Source organism: Salmo trutta, chromosome 27 (genome assembly GCF_901001165.1).
Source record: "Salmo trutta chromosome 27, fSalTru1.1, whole genome shotgun sequence".
NCBI lineage: Eukaryota > Metazoa > Chordata > Actinopteri > Salmoniformes > Salmonidae > Salmo > Salmo trutta.
Window position 1 is genome coordinate 4,973,028 of NC_042983.1, and position 15,539 is coordinate 4,988,566.

At 45.5% G+C, this 15,539-nt stretch overlaps 1 protein-coding gene across 6 annotated transcripts in view; it reads left to right on the forward strand.

Annotated features, from left to right (window-relative positions):
- The window catches only part of abca2 (ATP-binding cassette, sub-family A (ABC1), member 2), an 80,810-nt gene that overhangs the window by 56,038 nt on the left and 9,233 nt on the right, over positions 1–15,539 (forward strand). For 3 of the 6 annotated variants that reach the window (XM_029716400.1, XM_029716402.1, XM_029716401.1), the window contains 26 exons: positions 268–458; positions 1,655–1,805; positions 2,153–2,357; positions 2,529–2,714; positions 2,922–3,102; positions 3,535–3,747; positions 3,977–4,173; positions 5,355–5,528; positions 5,992–6,236; positions 6,648–6,768; positions 7,138–7,217; positions 7,566–7,791; positions 8,057–8,275; positions 8,602–8,704; positions 8,947–9,272; positions 9,577–9,790; positions 10,012–10,117; positions 10,290–10,401; positions 11,486–11,546; positions 11,721–11,895; positions 12,104–12,219; positions 12,477–12,624; positions 12,871–12,994; positions 13,103–13,235; positions 13,765–13,885; positions 15,268–15,446. In XM_029716400.1, the coding sequence (XP_029572260.1) occupies positions 268–458; positions 1,655–1,805; positions 2,153–2,357; positions 2,529–2,714; positions 2,922–3,102; positions 3,535–3,747; positions 3,977–4,173; positions 5,355–5,528; positions 5,992–6,236; positions 6,648–6,768; positions 7,138–7,217; positions 7,566–7,791; positions 8,057–8,275; positions 8,602–8,704; positions 8,947–9,272; positions 9,577–9,790; positions 10,012–10,117; positions 10,290–10,401; positions 11,486–11,546; positions 11,721–11,895; positions 12,104–12,219; positions 12,477–12,624; positions 12,871–12,994; positions 13,103–13,235; positions 13,765–13,885; positions 15,268–15,446 (4,307 nt within the window). Of the gene's footprint in view, positions 1–267; positions 459–1,654; positions 1,806–2,152; positions 2,358–2,528; positions 2,715–2,921; positions 3,103–3,534; positions 3,748–3,976; positions 4,174–5,354; positions 5,529–5,991; positions 6,237–6,647; positions 6,769–7,137; positions 7,218–7,565; positions 7,792–8,056; positions 8,276–8,601; positions 8,705–8,946; positions 9,273–9,576; positions 9,791–10,011; positions 10,118–10,289; positions 10,402–11,485; positions 11,547–11,720; positions 11,896–12,103; positions 12,220–12,476; positions 12,625–12,870; positions 12,995–13,102; positions 13,236–13,764; positions 13,886–15,267; positions 15,447–15,539 lie in introns of those variants that run through there. The other 3 variants (XM_029716403.1, XM_029716404.1, XM_029716405.1) reach the window with 2 other exon arrangements.

The following is a 15,539-nucleotide window of genomic DNA, read 5'->3' on the forward strand; positions in this document are numbered from 1 at the left end:
ATGATGTCACTCGTATTTATTGCCTCTCTTCTGCCCCCTGCTGGAGAAATATGGATTTCAATTACATGTTTTTCCAAGTTGAATTCCTATGATAATATTGTATGGTTTTTTTTCTTCATATTCAGAATATTTTGTTTCATATCTGGGGGGTGGGGGGGGGGGGGTTGTTGAGGTTACATTCACATCCATATGAGTGACTGTAAGAGTGTAAATAAGAGGAGTAACCTCTTATGGAAAGCAACCTGTATTTCCCTGCCTGGCCTGTAGGTGATGAAGATGATGGGTCTCAACAACGCGGTCCACTGGGTGGCCTGGTTCATCACTGGGTTTGTCCAGTTGTCCATCTCAGTGACGGCCCTGACGGCCATCCTGAAGTACGGTCGGGTGCTCCTCCACAGCGACATCTTCATCATCTGGCTCTTCCTCTCCATCTACGCCATCGCCACCATTATGTTCTGGTAATGACACCGCTACTGCTCTGACGTTAGTCTAGTAGAAAGCATGAGTTGACACACAGCCAAAATAGTAGGAGAAGTGCAGACGAAGATAATATTATACTGTAAAGGAAGTTGCACACTGCTCTTTTGACCATTGAATCATTGGGAGCATATGTGCAGCTTTCAACTTTTTCTTTGTCCCAGATAGAAGTTGCCATGGCCTTAGGCACAGATATAGGATCATTTTACCTTCCTGAAATCTTCACCGTTATTGGGTGACAATGTGAAACTCATTGTGGACCAGTGTCTAGGGGCAACTGTAACTTCTGCTTTGACTGGTTTCTCTCTCTCTCTCTCTCTCTCTCTCTCTCTCTCTCTCTCTCTCTCTCTCTCTCTCTCTCTCTCTCTCTCTCAATTTCAATTCAATTTGCTTTATTGGCATGACGTAACAATGTACATATTGCCAAAGCTTACTTTGGATATTTACAATCTCTCGCTCTCTCATGTCTCTCTCCGTTATTACAATCCTCACTGAAAGCCGTGATATCAAAGCAGCAGTGACGTTACCCACATTCAGGGTGTTAGAGATGAATCTAACGAATCCCTCACTACGAGTCACTATGATATTTAACGGCTGATTTGATAAAAGTTGTTTCACTTCATGCCAACGTTCATTGAGAAAGAAACATGTTATTTAAAAATCCTATCTCCTTAATGTATCAGACCGACAGTGACTCCGCTCCTTTGCAAGACGTCCCAAGGAAACGTGTCTGGTTGGTAAATGCTAACAAATAGAAACACTCACTACCTCACTCTTCAACCAAGGTGCATGGATTGAGGAGCAAACTGAAGTGAAGAGGACATTTAACCTCATCTTAACCTCTGTTGCTGCCTTGCTATGTTGTTGTCTTAGGTCTCTCTTTATGTAGTGTTGTTGTGTCTCTCTTGTCGGGATGTGTGTTTTGTCCTGTATATTTTTTTTAAAATCCCAGCCCCCATACCAGCCGGAGGCCTTTTGCCTTTTGGTAGGCCGTCATTGTAAATAAGAATTTGTTCTTAACTGACTTGCCTTGTTAAATAGGTTAAATAAAATAAATAAATGAAAATACATCTCCAGGCTATTGTCCATTGGGCGAAAGTGTTAAGAAACAAGATTAGTAAATGCTAACAGTATTTCTCTCCTTTCTGTCTGTCTGTGTCCTGTCTGTGTACGTCAGTTTCCTGGTGTCAGTGATCTACTCCAAGGCCAAGCTGGCGTCAGCGTGTGGTGGGATAATCTACTTCCTCAGCTATGTCCCATACATGTACGTGGCCATCAGGGAGGAGGTGGCCCATGACAAGATCACGGCCTTCGAGAAGTGCATCGCTGTAAGATCAGGCCTTTGTTCTCATCCCTGTCTGATGCTTTATTCATGACAGGGAATTTTTTGTTAGTCATATACTGTGCCCATGTCTACACTGTCTGGATATATTTAATGAGAGAAACATCACCCCAGGCTCATGGCTAGATTTAGTTATTTGTCTCTTTCACTGAGTCAAATTGCCTATTTCTGTGTCAAAGGTGTATCAAAATGTCAAGCAAAGTAGCTGAAAGTCAGGAAGAAACCAGACTTGCAAAATTATATTCTATTCTCTGACACCCTTGAAAGACATTGATCTTCATACATGTCAATAGGTTTTAACACGTCCATTGTCCTTATTCCCATTCTCTCCAGTCTCTTATGTCGACCACAGCGTTCGGCCTGGGGTCTAAGTACTTTGCCCTGTACGAGGTGGCTGGGGTTGGTATCCAGTGGCGCACCATCAACCAGTCACCTGTAGAGGGCGATGACTTCAACCTTGGCCTGTCCATGATGATGCTCATCATCGATGCTAGTGTGTATGGAGTACTCACCTGGTACATAGAGGCTGTGCATCCAGGTAAACAGTCAACATCCAATATGGATTTCCATTTTTCAAGTCTTTGGCTGCTAACTTAAATCCCTCCCTTTTGTGTCCCTGTTTTGTCACTGACTGTCTGAATATGTTTATGGAAACAATTGGGCTGAATCACAAATGTTTTTTTTTCACCCATTCTCTCCTGTCCTCCAGGGATGTATGGGCTGCCTCGGCCGTGGTACTTCCCCCTGCAGAAGTCCTATTGGCTGGGCAGTGGGCGTGTGGAGACATGGGAGTGCCCCTGGGGGGGAGGGGCCAGGCTGAGTGTCATGGAGGAGGACCAGGCGTGTGCCATGGAACACCGGCGATCTGGTAGGGCCAAGCCTGACCTTAGACTTGGTTAGTGGATAGTTAGTAGAAATATTGTTGATAGGTAGTTGAACATCTACTCAACATCTATAAAGCATTGATTTGGGACTATCCAAATAAGGTGTTACCAAAAAAAATCTAATCTCAAAATAAGGTTCTTCCCTGGTTCTGTAATAGACAGCAGCTTTATCCTCTCTCTCTCTCTTTCTCTCGCTCGCCGGCTCTCGCTCCCTCCAGAGGAGATGCGTGGTATTGAAGAGGAGCCCAGCCACCTGCCTCTGGTGGTTTGTATAGACAAGCTGACCAAGGTCTACAAGATGGGCAATAAGCTGGCCCTCAACAAGCTGAGCCTCAACCTCCACGAGAACCAGGTGGTTTCCTTCCTGGGACACAACGGAGCCGGCAAGACCACCACCATGTGAGAGAGAAAAATGTGTGTGTGCCCACGTGTGTGTGTCAGAGGGTCCCCAGTCGTTTGTGTTGTGTTGACGTGGGGATTTACAGAGAGACACAGGGAGATGCGTGTTGTATGTTTTGGTAAGAATATGTTTGAAGGGTTATTCATCATCTGCTTATAAACCATATTGTAGATGAACTATTTGTAAACAATTGTGTTGATGATAAATTCTAAACAGGCCATACATAACGTTGGCTATAACATCACCATAACGTTCCCATAATCTTTCCTTGACTTTTCCCATATTATTCCCATAACATTCCCATAACATCACCATAATGTCCACAAAATGGCCTTGAAATACAGTATAACCTATGTTTTACGTGTTAATTCCTTCCCTCTCTAACTAACCCTGTCACTAACTACCATTGGTTCTCTACCACGATCCCCCAGGTCTATTCTTACAGGTCTGTTCCCGCCCACCTCTGGCTCAGCCACCATCTACGGCCATGACATCCGCACTGACATGGAGCGTATCAGGCAGAACCTGGGCATGTGTCCCCAGCACAATGTGCTCTTTGACAAGCTCAGCGTGGAGGAGCATCTGTGGTTCTACTCCAAACTCAAAGGCATGGCCGAGGAAGACATCCGCAAGGAGATGGACAAGTACGTCACATCCCATTTGGATGGTTTAACCAAGTCAAAGACCCTAAGGTGGAAATGAAACTATCAACATGGCATTAGATTAGGATCTCACCTCTTCGAATCGAAGGGTGTAGATAGTATATAAGTACAGGTGACTGCCATTGAAGGATATGTATAGTTTGGAAACAAATTATACCCATCCGCAGCCCAAAATAACGTAAATGACCATGAGTTGTGTGTATGTTGTCAGGATGATAGACGATCTAGAGTTGAATAATAAGCGTCACAGCCTGGTGCAGACTCTGTCTGGGGGGATGAAGAGGAAGCTGTCCGTGGCCATAGCGTTTGTGGGCGGCTCCCGGGCCGTCATCCTGGATGAGCCTACGGCGGGGGTGGACCCCTACGCACGCAGAGCCATCTGGGACCTCATCCTCAAGTATAAACAGGGTGAGACAGGATGCGTCAAACTCACACACTAACCCTCGCACACTAACAACAGGTGATACATTATGCGTCAAACTCACACACTAACCCTCGCACACTAACAGGTGATACATTATGCATCAAACTCACACACTAACCCTCGCACACTAACAACAGGTGATACATTATGCATCAAACTCACACACTAACCCTCGCACACTAACAACAGGTGATACATTATGCATCAAACTCACACACTAACCCTCGCACACTAACAACAGGTGATACATTATGCGTCAAACTCACACACTAACCCTCGCACACTAACAACAGGTGATACATTATGCATCAAACTCACACACTAACCCTCGCACACTAACAACAGGTGATACATTATGCATCAAACTCACACACTAACCCTCGCACACTAAAACTCACAACAGGTGAGACATGGGTCAACCACACTAAGATTGTGTCTCAAATGGCACCCTGTTCACCATAGAGTACACTGGTTTGTCACCCTGTTCCCTATAGGGTGCACTGGTTTGTCTCCCTGTTCCCTATAGAGTGCACTGGTTTGTCACCCTGTTCCTTATAGAGTGCACTGGTTTGTCACCATGTTCCCTTTGATGTACACTGAGTGAACAAAACATTAAGAACACCAGCTCTTTCCATGACATAGACTTACCAGGTGAAAGCTATAATCCCTTATTGATGTCACTTGTTAAATACACTTCAATCAGTATAGATGAAGGGGAGGAGACGGGTTAAATAAGGATTTTTAAGCCTTGAGACAATTGTGGCATACTGTAGATTGTGTGCCATTCAGAGGGTGAATGGGCGAGACAAAAGATTGAAGTGCTTTTGAACTGGGTATGTTAGTAGGTGCCAGGCGCACCGGTTTGAGTGTGTCAAGAACTGCAAAGTTGCTGGGTTTTTCACGCTCAACAGTTTCCCGTGTGTATCAAGAATTGTCCATCACCCAAAGGACATCCAGCCAACTTGATACAACTGTGGAACCATTGGAGTCAACATGGGCCAGCATCTCTGTGGAACGCTTTCGACAACTTGTAGAGTAGGTACAGTACATGCCCCGACGAAATGATGCTGTTCTGAGGGCAACACGTTCAATATTAGGAAGGTGATGCTAATGTTTTGTGCACTCAGTGTATATTGAAAGAGAAACATTTCAACTGTGTTTCTAGGTCGCACCATCCTGCTGTCCACCCACCACATGGATGAGGCTGATCTGTTAGGAGACCGCATAGCCATCATCTCCCATGGGAAACTCAAGTGCTGCGGCTCCCCACTCTTTCTCAAGAGCACCTACGGAGACGGCTACAAACTCACCCTGGTCAAGAAACAGAGTGAGAGGGGAGGTGAGTCTTTTATATGTGAATATGTGTGTTTCTCTTTTTCATTTTGTCACAAGCTGTCTCATTCTATTATCAATGACAGCCTTCCTCTGTCCCTCACTTTTAGAATATGATGAATTTGTTCTCTTTCAGCGGAGGTTGTTGAGGGGAGGACGGCTCATAATAATGGCCGGAATGGAGCGAACGGCATCAACACATGGAAAGCATGTGTTTGATGTGTTTGATACCATTCAACTTATTCCACTCCAGCCATTACCACGAGCCCGTCCTCCCCAATTAAGGTGCCACCAACCTCCTGTGTTCTCTATAATATCCTTCACTTTCTCTTTTAAAAGTCTTTGAACATGTACAGCTTGTATTTTGCCTCTGAAAAGTCTCTTTGTCCTCTACGCTGTCCCACTCTCTGCTTACACCTTATCCTCCTTTCCCTCCCTCCATCCATCATGCTGTGTGTTTGTGCCTCCAGACCAGGTCACCCAGCCCCAGCCTCCCTCAACCCTGTCCCCTTCCTCCTCCTCCCTGTCCCCCTCCCCCTCCTCCTCCCTGTCCCCCTCCTCCTCCTCCCTGTCTCCCTGCTCGGAGGCCCGGGTCACCCAGTTCATTCGTCAGTTTGTGGGGTCCTGTCTGCTGCTGTCTGACTCCAACACTGAGCTGTCCTATGTGTTGCCTTCTGAGGCTGTCAAGAAGGGCTGCTTCGAGAGGCTATTTCAGGTACATACTCAGACAGACACAAACCTAGAGGTGAAGGTACACCCACTCAGACACAGACACAGGCCTAGAGAGGAAGTTACACCCACTCAGACACAGACACAGGCCTAGAGAGGAAGTTACACCCACTCAGACATAGACACAGACCTAGACATGAAGGTACACCCACTCAGACACAGACCTAGACATGAAGGTACACACCCACTCAGACAGACATACAGACAAAGACCCACACACTCAGAGAGACACATGACCTAGAGGGACTTGACCCACACACTCAGACAGACAGACAAAGACCTAGAGACTCTTTCAGGTACTCACTTAGACAGACAGACTCAGACTGTGTCTCAAATGGTACCCTATTCCCTTTATAGTGCACTACTTTTGACCAGAGCCCGTATTTCCTATTCCCAGGCATTGGAGCAGAATCTGGCCATCTTGGCACTGACCAGCTTCGGAGTGATGGACACCACTCTGGAGGAGGTCTTCCTCAAGGTGTCCGAGGAGGACCAGTCCCTGGAGAACAGTGATGCCGGTGAGACCAAAGAAATATGCCTTTATTTCTATGGGTACACTCAAAATGGCTGCCAGTCCACCAATTATGGCGTCATTGACCTGAATACGGATGTCCATTCTAGTGATTATATTTCTGTGTGTGGAACCAAAGCTTTGTGTGTCTGTCTGCGGCTACACGGATCAATAAAGTTATTTTGGGAGGGCTCCATTGCATTCATAATTTATGATACACATCATGAATTTCATTTCTGCTGAGTTTGCAAACAGTGTTTGCGTTGCCAAATAGCTAAATGCTGATATAGACTTTTCACAAGTTATCTATTTAGTGGTGGTGTTGCAAATCTCTTTAAATGTTAATCATGATCTATTAAATTCTCTCTCCTCCCAGACATGAAGGATTCCCTAGGCGGTATCTCAGTGGGAAAACCTGCTGCTGCAGTGGGTCTGGGGGGCTCTGTAAAGCCACAGGTAGGGATTAGTTCAATAAATGCTTTTCAGAATTGATCATTAGTTGATTGCAAAACAGAGTAATGTTCATTTATTTAAACAAATGAAACATTCTAGTAATTTCACAAAGGTGTTTATTTTATTTTAGCTTCCCTTATTTTCTAATCGATAAAGACACCCTTGGTTGACTAATTAATGAATCGATGAATCTAACTTACCCATCTCTCATCCCTGCGATAGAATTGAGTCCTGTCCAGGGAGTGTACTTAGACATCGAGCTGCCTCACGCTAACATTAGATGGGCTACTGCTAGGCGGTTCTGGCTCAGACAAGGCTTACTTATTTTACTTGCTTTCTGCCTATCCACAGGAGCCGGGGGCTCCGGCGGGGAGCAGCAGCAGTGTGGAGAGGCCAGAGGTAGAGCTCTCTAACCTGGTGATGTGCTCCAGGCTCAGCCAGAGCCAATCCTCCCTGCGCTCCTCCTCCTCCCTGGGTTCCGTACTGGGGGACGAGGAAGGGCTCTACGCAGACTTCTACGGAGACTACTGCCGCCTCTTCGACAGTGGACGGGACCTTCACTCTACCAGCCTGAGGGGTAAGAGTCCCACTGTTGGATGAGGAGACTGAAGGACATCGAGAGGGTGTTACTTAGTGAATACCTTTTTTATCTTCATTATATTTAACCAGGTATGTTATTAAGAACACATTCTCTTTTACAACACGTACCTGGCCAACTGGGGGCAATGAGATATATATAGTATGGTTGGATGAGCTTATGAGAGTTATTTTGCTCTATGTGAGGTGTTTTTAGGCTTTGCTCATGTCTCTCTTGGTCTCGCTCCGTCTCTCTGTACCTCCAGCGGATGTGGAGGAGGCCTCCCCTGAGCCTGTGGTCCTGGAGGGGCAGGGCAGCTTCAAGCTGGAGGGCTGGTGGCTGAAGCTACGCCAGTTCCATGGCCTCATCGTCAAGAGGTTCCACTGCGCCAAGAGGAACACCAAGGGCCTCTTCTCACAGATCCTGCTGCCCGCATTCTTCGTCTGCGTGGCCATGACTGTCGCTCTGTCTGTGCCTTCCATCGGTGAGGACAACTACAAGTGACATTACATTTGAGCATTTTAGTCATTCAGCAGGCACTCTTATCCTGGAGTGTAGTCAACTAAGTTTAGTAGGAGAAAACAACCACATATCACAGCTATTGCATGTGGACTCTTCTTCGAAATACCCGCTGTGAGCAGAATCAGTGGCAGGAAGAAGAAGAAACGTGCAGGTGTGAGTGTGAGTGCACGACAGACAAGTACCGTTTGTTTCCCCTCAAGTTCAACTACGGATGGTCTTGAACCTGACTTGGCTGTTTGTCAGTGTTTTTAGGTCATCGCGGTGTGACGTCTGTCTTCTGTTCTTCAGGAGATCTGCCACCACTGATCCTGTCCCCATCCCAGTACCACAACTACACCCAGCCCCGTGGCAACTTCATCCCCTACGCAAACGAAGACCGCCCACAGTACAGGTCAGACAGACATTGGGAGGAGGGGACTGTAGGTCACTCATGCTAGTATATACGCAGTGTAAATGCGTTGTTTTACACATCCATAATCCTATCTGGCAGGTAACATTATTCGTTCATTTGTGCATCTGAGTCTCAGTTATCACCCATCATACACGACGTCATTAGTCTAATCTACAGGCCATGGATGTTGTAAAGCTTCCGTCTGTAGCTTTATAACAGCCTCCTGTTCTTCCTCTCCTCAGGAGTCAGCTGTCCCCAGACGCCAGCCCTCAGAAGATCGCCAACACGCTGCGTCTGCCATCGGGCGTGGGCGCCACCTGCGTCCTCAAAACGCCCTTCAACAGCACCCTGGACCAGCTGGCGCAGACGCTCAACCCCAGCGCCAACAACAGCAAGACCCTGGCCGCCCGCTACTTTGACTCCATGTGTCTGGACTCCTTCACCCAGGGAGTGCCGCTGTCCAACTTTGTACCCCCTCCCCCCTCGCCAGCCCCCTCCGATGACCCCGACACTCGCTTTGAGGATGGGCTGTGGAACTTCACTGCCACCACTCCTACCACTGCCAGGGGTATGTCTTTGCGCCCCTCCCACCACCACCTTGCTCAATGCTCAGGTGGTAACAACTGTCTAAAAGGATATGCTATACTTCGTATGTAGGCTAATGTTTTGTCATATCATACTGTATTATAGTACTTGTACCCTGTGTCATATAATTGCATTATATCAACATTATATAATTGTATTTGATAGCTACAGTGGAGTCCTGTGTCGGCCATTCTGGCTCAGACAAGGCTTACTTACTCTACTTACTTACTAGAGTCCTCTACATTAGCCTCCCAAAAACTCCTGCCTGTCTATGTGTCTGTCTTCAGAAACGGTGACGTCTCCTCCCACCCTGCCCCTGTTCATCCGGGAGCCGGTTCGTTGTATCTGCTCCATGCAGGGGACGGGCTTCTCCTGCCCCAGCGGGGTGGGGGGGCGGCCGCCCCTTATGAAGGTGGTCACCGGGGACATTCTGGTGGACATCACCGGGCGCAACGTGTCAGAGTATCTCCTCTACACCTCTGACAGACTGCGCCTGCACAGGTAACGGACTCCCCGGGGTCGGGCACAGGTAACGGACTCGCCGGGGTCGGGCACAGGTAACGGACTCCCCGGGGTCGGGCACAGGTAACGGACTCGCCGGGGTCGGGCACAGGTAACGGACTCACCGGGCTCGGGCACAGGTAACGGACTCACCGGGCTCGGGCACAGACGCATGCACACACACTTTAAATGTCTTTTCTCTCTCCCTCCCTCTCTCCTAGATATGGAGGACTCACAGTAGGCAACATACAGAAATCAGTCCCAGCATCCTTTGGGAAAAAGACTCCGCCCATGGTTCGCAAAATAGCAGTCCGCAGATCAGCTCAGGTCAGCAGAAGGGCATTTTCTTGAAAGGGGGAGGGTGTAGTGCACTATATAGGGAAAAGGGTGCCATTTGAGATGCAACTCTAGTGTCAGTTTGATGGACAGGTTTATTGTTACACTTAGCTATTTGCGCTGCTGTGTCATTGCCAGTGACAGAATCGTCCCCTCCCAATAGGTGCTGTTCAATAATAAAGGGTACCACAGCATGCCAACCTATCTCAACGTCCTCAACAATGCCATCCTGCGTGCCAACCTGCCTCCAGGCAAGGGCAACCCTGCTGCATACGGTAAGAGATTCTGCCAAAATAAAGGAGACACCTGAGTAATTGAGGGATACAAAGTATATTGAAAGCAGGTGCTTCCACACAGGTGTGGTTCCTGAGGTAATTAAGCAATGAATATCTCATCATGCTTAGGATAATGTATGGAAATGCCCAGTTGCCCATTATTTTGGCTACGATGATTAGAAGAGACCTCACTGACTGTTAAAGAGGGCTCTCAAAGGAGCATAGAGGTTTTTAAAGGGTCTGTGTGTCGGTGTGTCACCTGATCTCAACCTAGTTGAACACTTATGGAAGCTTCTGGAGCATTTTCCACCACCATCAACAAAACACCAAATTATAGAATGTCTCATGGAAGAATGGTGTTGCATCCCGCCAATAGAGTTCCAGACACTTGTAGAATCTGTTCTGGCTAGTTGTGGCCCAACGACCTATTAAGACACTTTATATCGGTGTTACCTGTACCTACTCAGAAGCCTGGTTCCAGATCAGTTTTTTATCTTGCCAACTCCATTGCTGTCAAGGCAATGACGATGAGTGACAACAAAGATTATCTATGTACTGACAAGATACTGGACTGACCACTCTAACAATGGAAATAAATGAAGGCAGACGAGAGGAGGCGGGAAAATTCGAGCCAATGAGAGGGCCGATACGTGTGTGAACAACAGGCACAGATCCGATATAAAATTGTTTTTCTCAAAGTTGGTGGAATGCCACTGGCGTACACTTTATATCAATACATTTGTAAAAACCTAAACATATCCAACTTCTATTAGATCAAATAAGCCTCACGAAGCAAATGAGCAATTATATTTTATGTTGACCAAATTCCCACTTAGTCTGCTTCACGCTGTATTTTCACACGGACAGATTTAGGGCGGAGTCAAGACTCTTATTTCTCCCTTTTCTTCTCAGAGCGACAAGGAGTTAGCATTATAGCACAAACAGGCTGGCACTCTGGCTGGGATTATTTGAATTGGGTAGTTGTTAATGTGAAAATGTATTTTCAGAGTTCCTTGTATAGTTTCAGGGGATCAGTATCTGTTCCCATCTAAACCATGTTGTTGATGTGTGCTTGGTTCTGCAGGAATCACACTGACCAACCACCCCATGAACCGCACCAGTGCAAGCCTCTCTCTGGACTACTTGTAAGAATTTATGCATTGAGTTACTGTATATTATACTATATATGGTACAACATTTCTGAAAGTACCTGACAGTGTCTCAAATGGCCCGCTACTCCCTATTGGGCCCTATATAGGGGATAGGGTGCCATTTGGGATGCAGACACTGTCTTAATAAGTTTCTTCTGGTCCCTCCAGGCTCCAGGGCACTGATGTGGTGATAGCTATCTTCATCATCGTGGCCATGTCCTTCGTACCAGCCAGCTTTGTGGTCTTTCTGGTGGCAGAGAAGTCGACCAAGGCCAAGCACCTGCAGTTTGTGTCTGGATGTGACCCTGTCATCTACTGGCTGGCTAACTATATATGGGACATGGTGAGGGGGGGGTGAAGTTTGTTATTGTGTGCGTCGTGCATGGAAGTGCTCCCTATAGTCGTACTCTCTGAAACAAGTCCTACCAGGGCAGTCTGTCTTCTGTCTGTTTGTACTGTTCATTCACAGAGGGTACTATGAATATTTGAGCGATATTGTCTATTTCTGCCAGCCTATCTAACTGAAAGTCTCCTGTCTCGCTGTCTCTTAGTTGAACTACCTGGTGCCTGCCACGTGCTGTGTCCTTATCCTGTTTGTCTTTGACCTTCCTGCGTACACATCCCCAACCAACTTCCCTGCGGTCCTGTCTCTCTTCCTCCTCTACGGGTGAGTGCACTTCACTGAAGACACATCAGCACTTCTCTTATCTAAGACACATTATGAGGGATACACCGAAAAATTGCTTTTGGATTCAGGTAACCTGGAACAAAAGCATAGACATTGTTCCTTTGATGACATCATTTAAGAACAGCAAAGCATTATTCGTAACTGTCTTTGACGATATCAAGAAACTGTAATGAATGTTTATTGAATATAGCCTATTATCATACATTCTTTCTCTCTCTCTCTCTCTCTCCCTTCAGGTGGTCTATCACTCCTATCATGTACCCGGCCTCCTTCTGTTTCGAGGTGCCCAGCACAGCCTATGTGTTCCTCATCGTCATCAACCTTTTCATAGGCATCACTGCCACAGTGGCCACCTTCCTGCTGCAGCTCTTTGAGCATGACAAGGTGTGTGTTTTACTCTGCTGACAGTATTGGTGTACTGACAGATTACAGAATTCCTATAACTTTCCCCAAGGTTTTTCTGAAATTCCTGTTGGATGTTGCCCGAAATCAGGAGGGAAGAAGCAGGAAATCCCGACACTTCCAAACAGGATTTCTGAAAAACTGAAGAATTTTGGGAAAATTACCAGAATTTAGAAACCCTATATTGAACATTTCCTCACACCACTGTGTTTTGGTCTCTCCCTGCAGGATCTGAAACTGGTGAACAGCTACCTAAAGTCCTGTTTCCTTATCTTCCCAAACTACAACCTGGGTCACGGCCTGATGGAAATGGCCTACAACGAATACATCAATGAGTACTATGCTAAAATAGGTATTGTTACAGTTCAATTATATTTCAAGTTCTGTACATTTGAATCTTGCCCTCCTCCTGTTGAATTTAATCAATCTATTCAATCTCTCTTAAATATTTAACTCTCAGGTCAGTTTGACAAGATCAAGTCTCCATTTGAGTGGGACATTGTGACTCGAGGGCTGGTAGCCATGACAATCGAGGGCTTTGTAGGATTCTTCATCACCATCCTGTGTCAGTACAACTTCCTCAGGAAACCCTTGTGAGTGTGTGTGTGTGCATGTGTGTCTGCTCGTGTGTGTAGGTGCATGCAATGTGTGTGTGTGTGTGTGTGTGTTTTTGTGTTACACCAATAAGATCCACTGCAGTGTTCTAGTTTTGTGCAGACTCTGAGGGTGTGTGTGTGTGTGTGTGTGTAGACTTCTGGTCCCCACAAGCATAGTAAACGAACAAACATTTGACCAACTGGGGACATTTTGTTAATCCCCACAGAGTCAAATGCTATTTCTAGGGGGTTTAGGGTTAAGGTTATAGTTAGTATTAGGGTTAGAATTACGTTAAGGGTTAGGAGCTAGGGTTAGTTTTAGGGTTAGGGTTACAGTTCGATTTTTGGGTTAAGGTTAGGGTAAGAGTACGGGTTAGGGTTACATTTAGGGTTAGGGGTTAAGGAAAATAGGATTTTGAATGGGACTGAATTGTGTTAGCTGTATAAAGGTTAGCTGTACAAGACTGTGTGTGTGTGTGTGTGTGTGTGTGTGTGTGTGTGTGTGTGTGTGTGTGTACTGTAACAGGAGAGTACCAGTGAGCAGCCAGCTCATAGAGGATGATGATGTGGATGTGGCCTGTGAGAGACGGAGAGTACTGAGAGGAGATGCTGACAACGACATGCTGAAGATTGACAACCTCACCAAGGTCAGACAGACACAGAGATCCCAATGTGCTTTATTTAGCAACAGGACCAGAATAGATAAGTGTGTAGTAGGTTTAATAGCATTAAGGTCAATTGAGTATCACTAGACACTAGTGGTAATGCTGAGCGATTTGTGCTTTTGAGGTCGTTTCGCTTCAGTTATTTAAAAAATAATCACGGTTTTCGGTTTCAATATTTTTTTTAAACATGAAATGCATTATGTGGGTTGAATGCTATAACAACACAGAATAAAACAATGGATAAAAGTCCCATGATGATAGTGACTGCCCATTACTGCTTACTACCATAATTTATTCACACTACTTCACTTTAATAAAATATTTCAGTTGTTGTGTATAGTAAATGTTTTTATTTGATGACTTTATTATTTCATTCCAAGTCATCTTATCTCTCTCTATAAAGCTGCTGTCTGACAAAATCTCTATTTTAGAAGTTATTCAATGTAAATAAGGCATACTTTAATGCCTGCTGACCTATCAATCACTTAGATCAGGGATGGGCAACTGGTGGCATGCCTCTCTTTTGAAGGCCCTTGGATCAATTCCTCGGAGCCCCCCCCCCAAAGAAACATATATATATCCATATATATATATATATATATATATATATATATATATATATATATATATATATATATATATATATATATATATATATTATATATCTATCCTTTTTTTTGGAACTCAGCCGGGGTCTCAACTTACTGTTTGTTGCGAGTTAGAATAGTAAAATACACAAGATGCAATTTCGAAATTTGGTTATGCATCAGCAGTTTCTCTCGTGTTATGTCAGTCATTGACAGTCACTCAATTAGCCCATGACAGCTAACATTTTATAGATGTAAGTTCATCTAATGGCCAGCTATCTAAACTTAGTAATCATGGTCGAATTACCGGTCGGGGGGCCACCATTGATTTTGTTAGTCAGTCTCACTCAGATATCATATTAAAAACTGCAAACATTTCTCTCCACTCGATGATAAATTGTGTAGAATCCTCTTCGCTCAATGGCAAAAATATGTAGAATTGCACGAAATTAACTATAAAATGTATGGATGTGGGTAGGCAGGCCCGTGGGCAACTGCGGCCCTTCATGATCAAAGTTGCCCATCCCTGACGTAGATAATGTATATTCAGGTAGAGATATTTGATTTTAATTAACTAGAGGCAACATTTTCATGGTGTAAAACAGAACTGATCTGTGCAAGAAATACTATGCACCTCATTATAATTTGGCAGCATGATTTAATTAGACATTTTTCTTCAACAATGTGCATTACAAGGTGGCTATTTAAACTTTAGAGTTATGTAAAACGCGCAATGCATAAATAGTCACCTCCTTATACCATGCTCTGTGTCACTAGGTGTACAAGTCGAGGAAGATGGGTCGTATCTTGGCTGTTGACCGGTTGTGTTTGGGCGTGCGTCCTGGGGAGTGTTTTGGCCTCCTGGGGGTGAACGGAGCAGGGAAGACCACCACCTTTAAGATGCTGACTGGTGACGAGAGCACCACGGGAGGAGAGGCCTTCATAGGGGGAAACAGGTATTTTACATATACACCAGGTCTCGCGTACCAAATTGCACCAGATTCCCTTTATAGTGTACTACTTTTGATGGGCCCTGGTCAAAGGTAGTG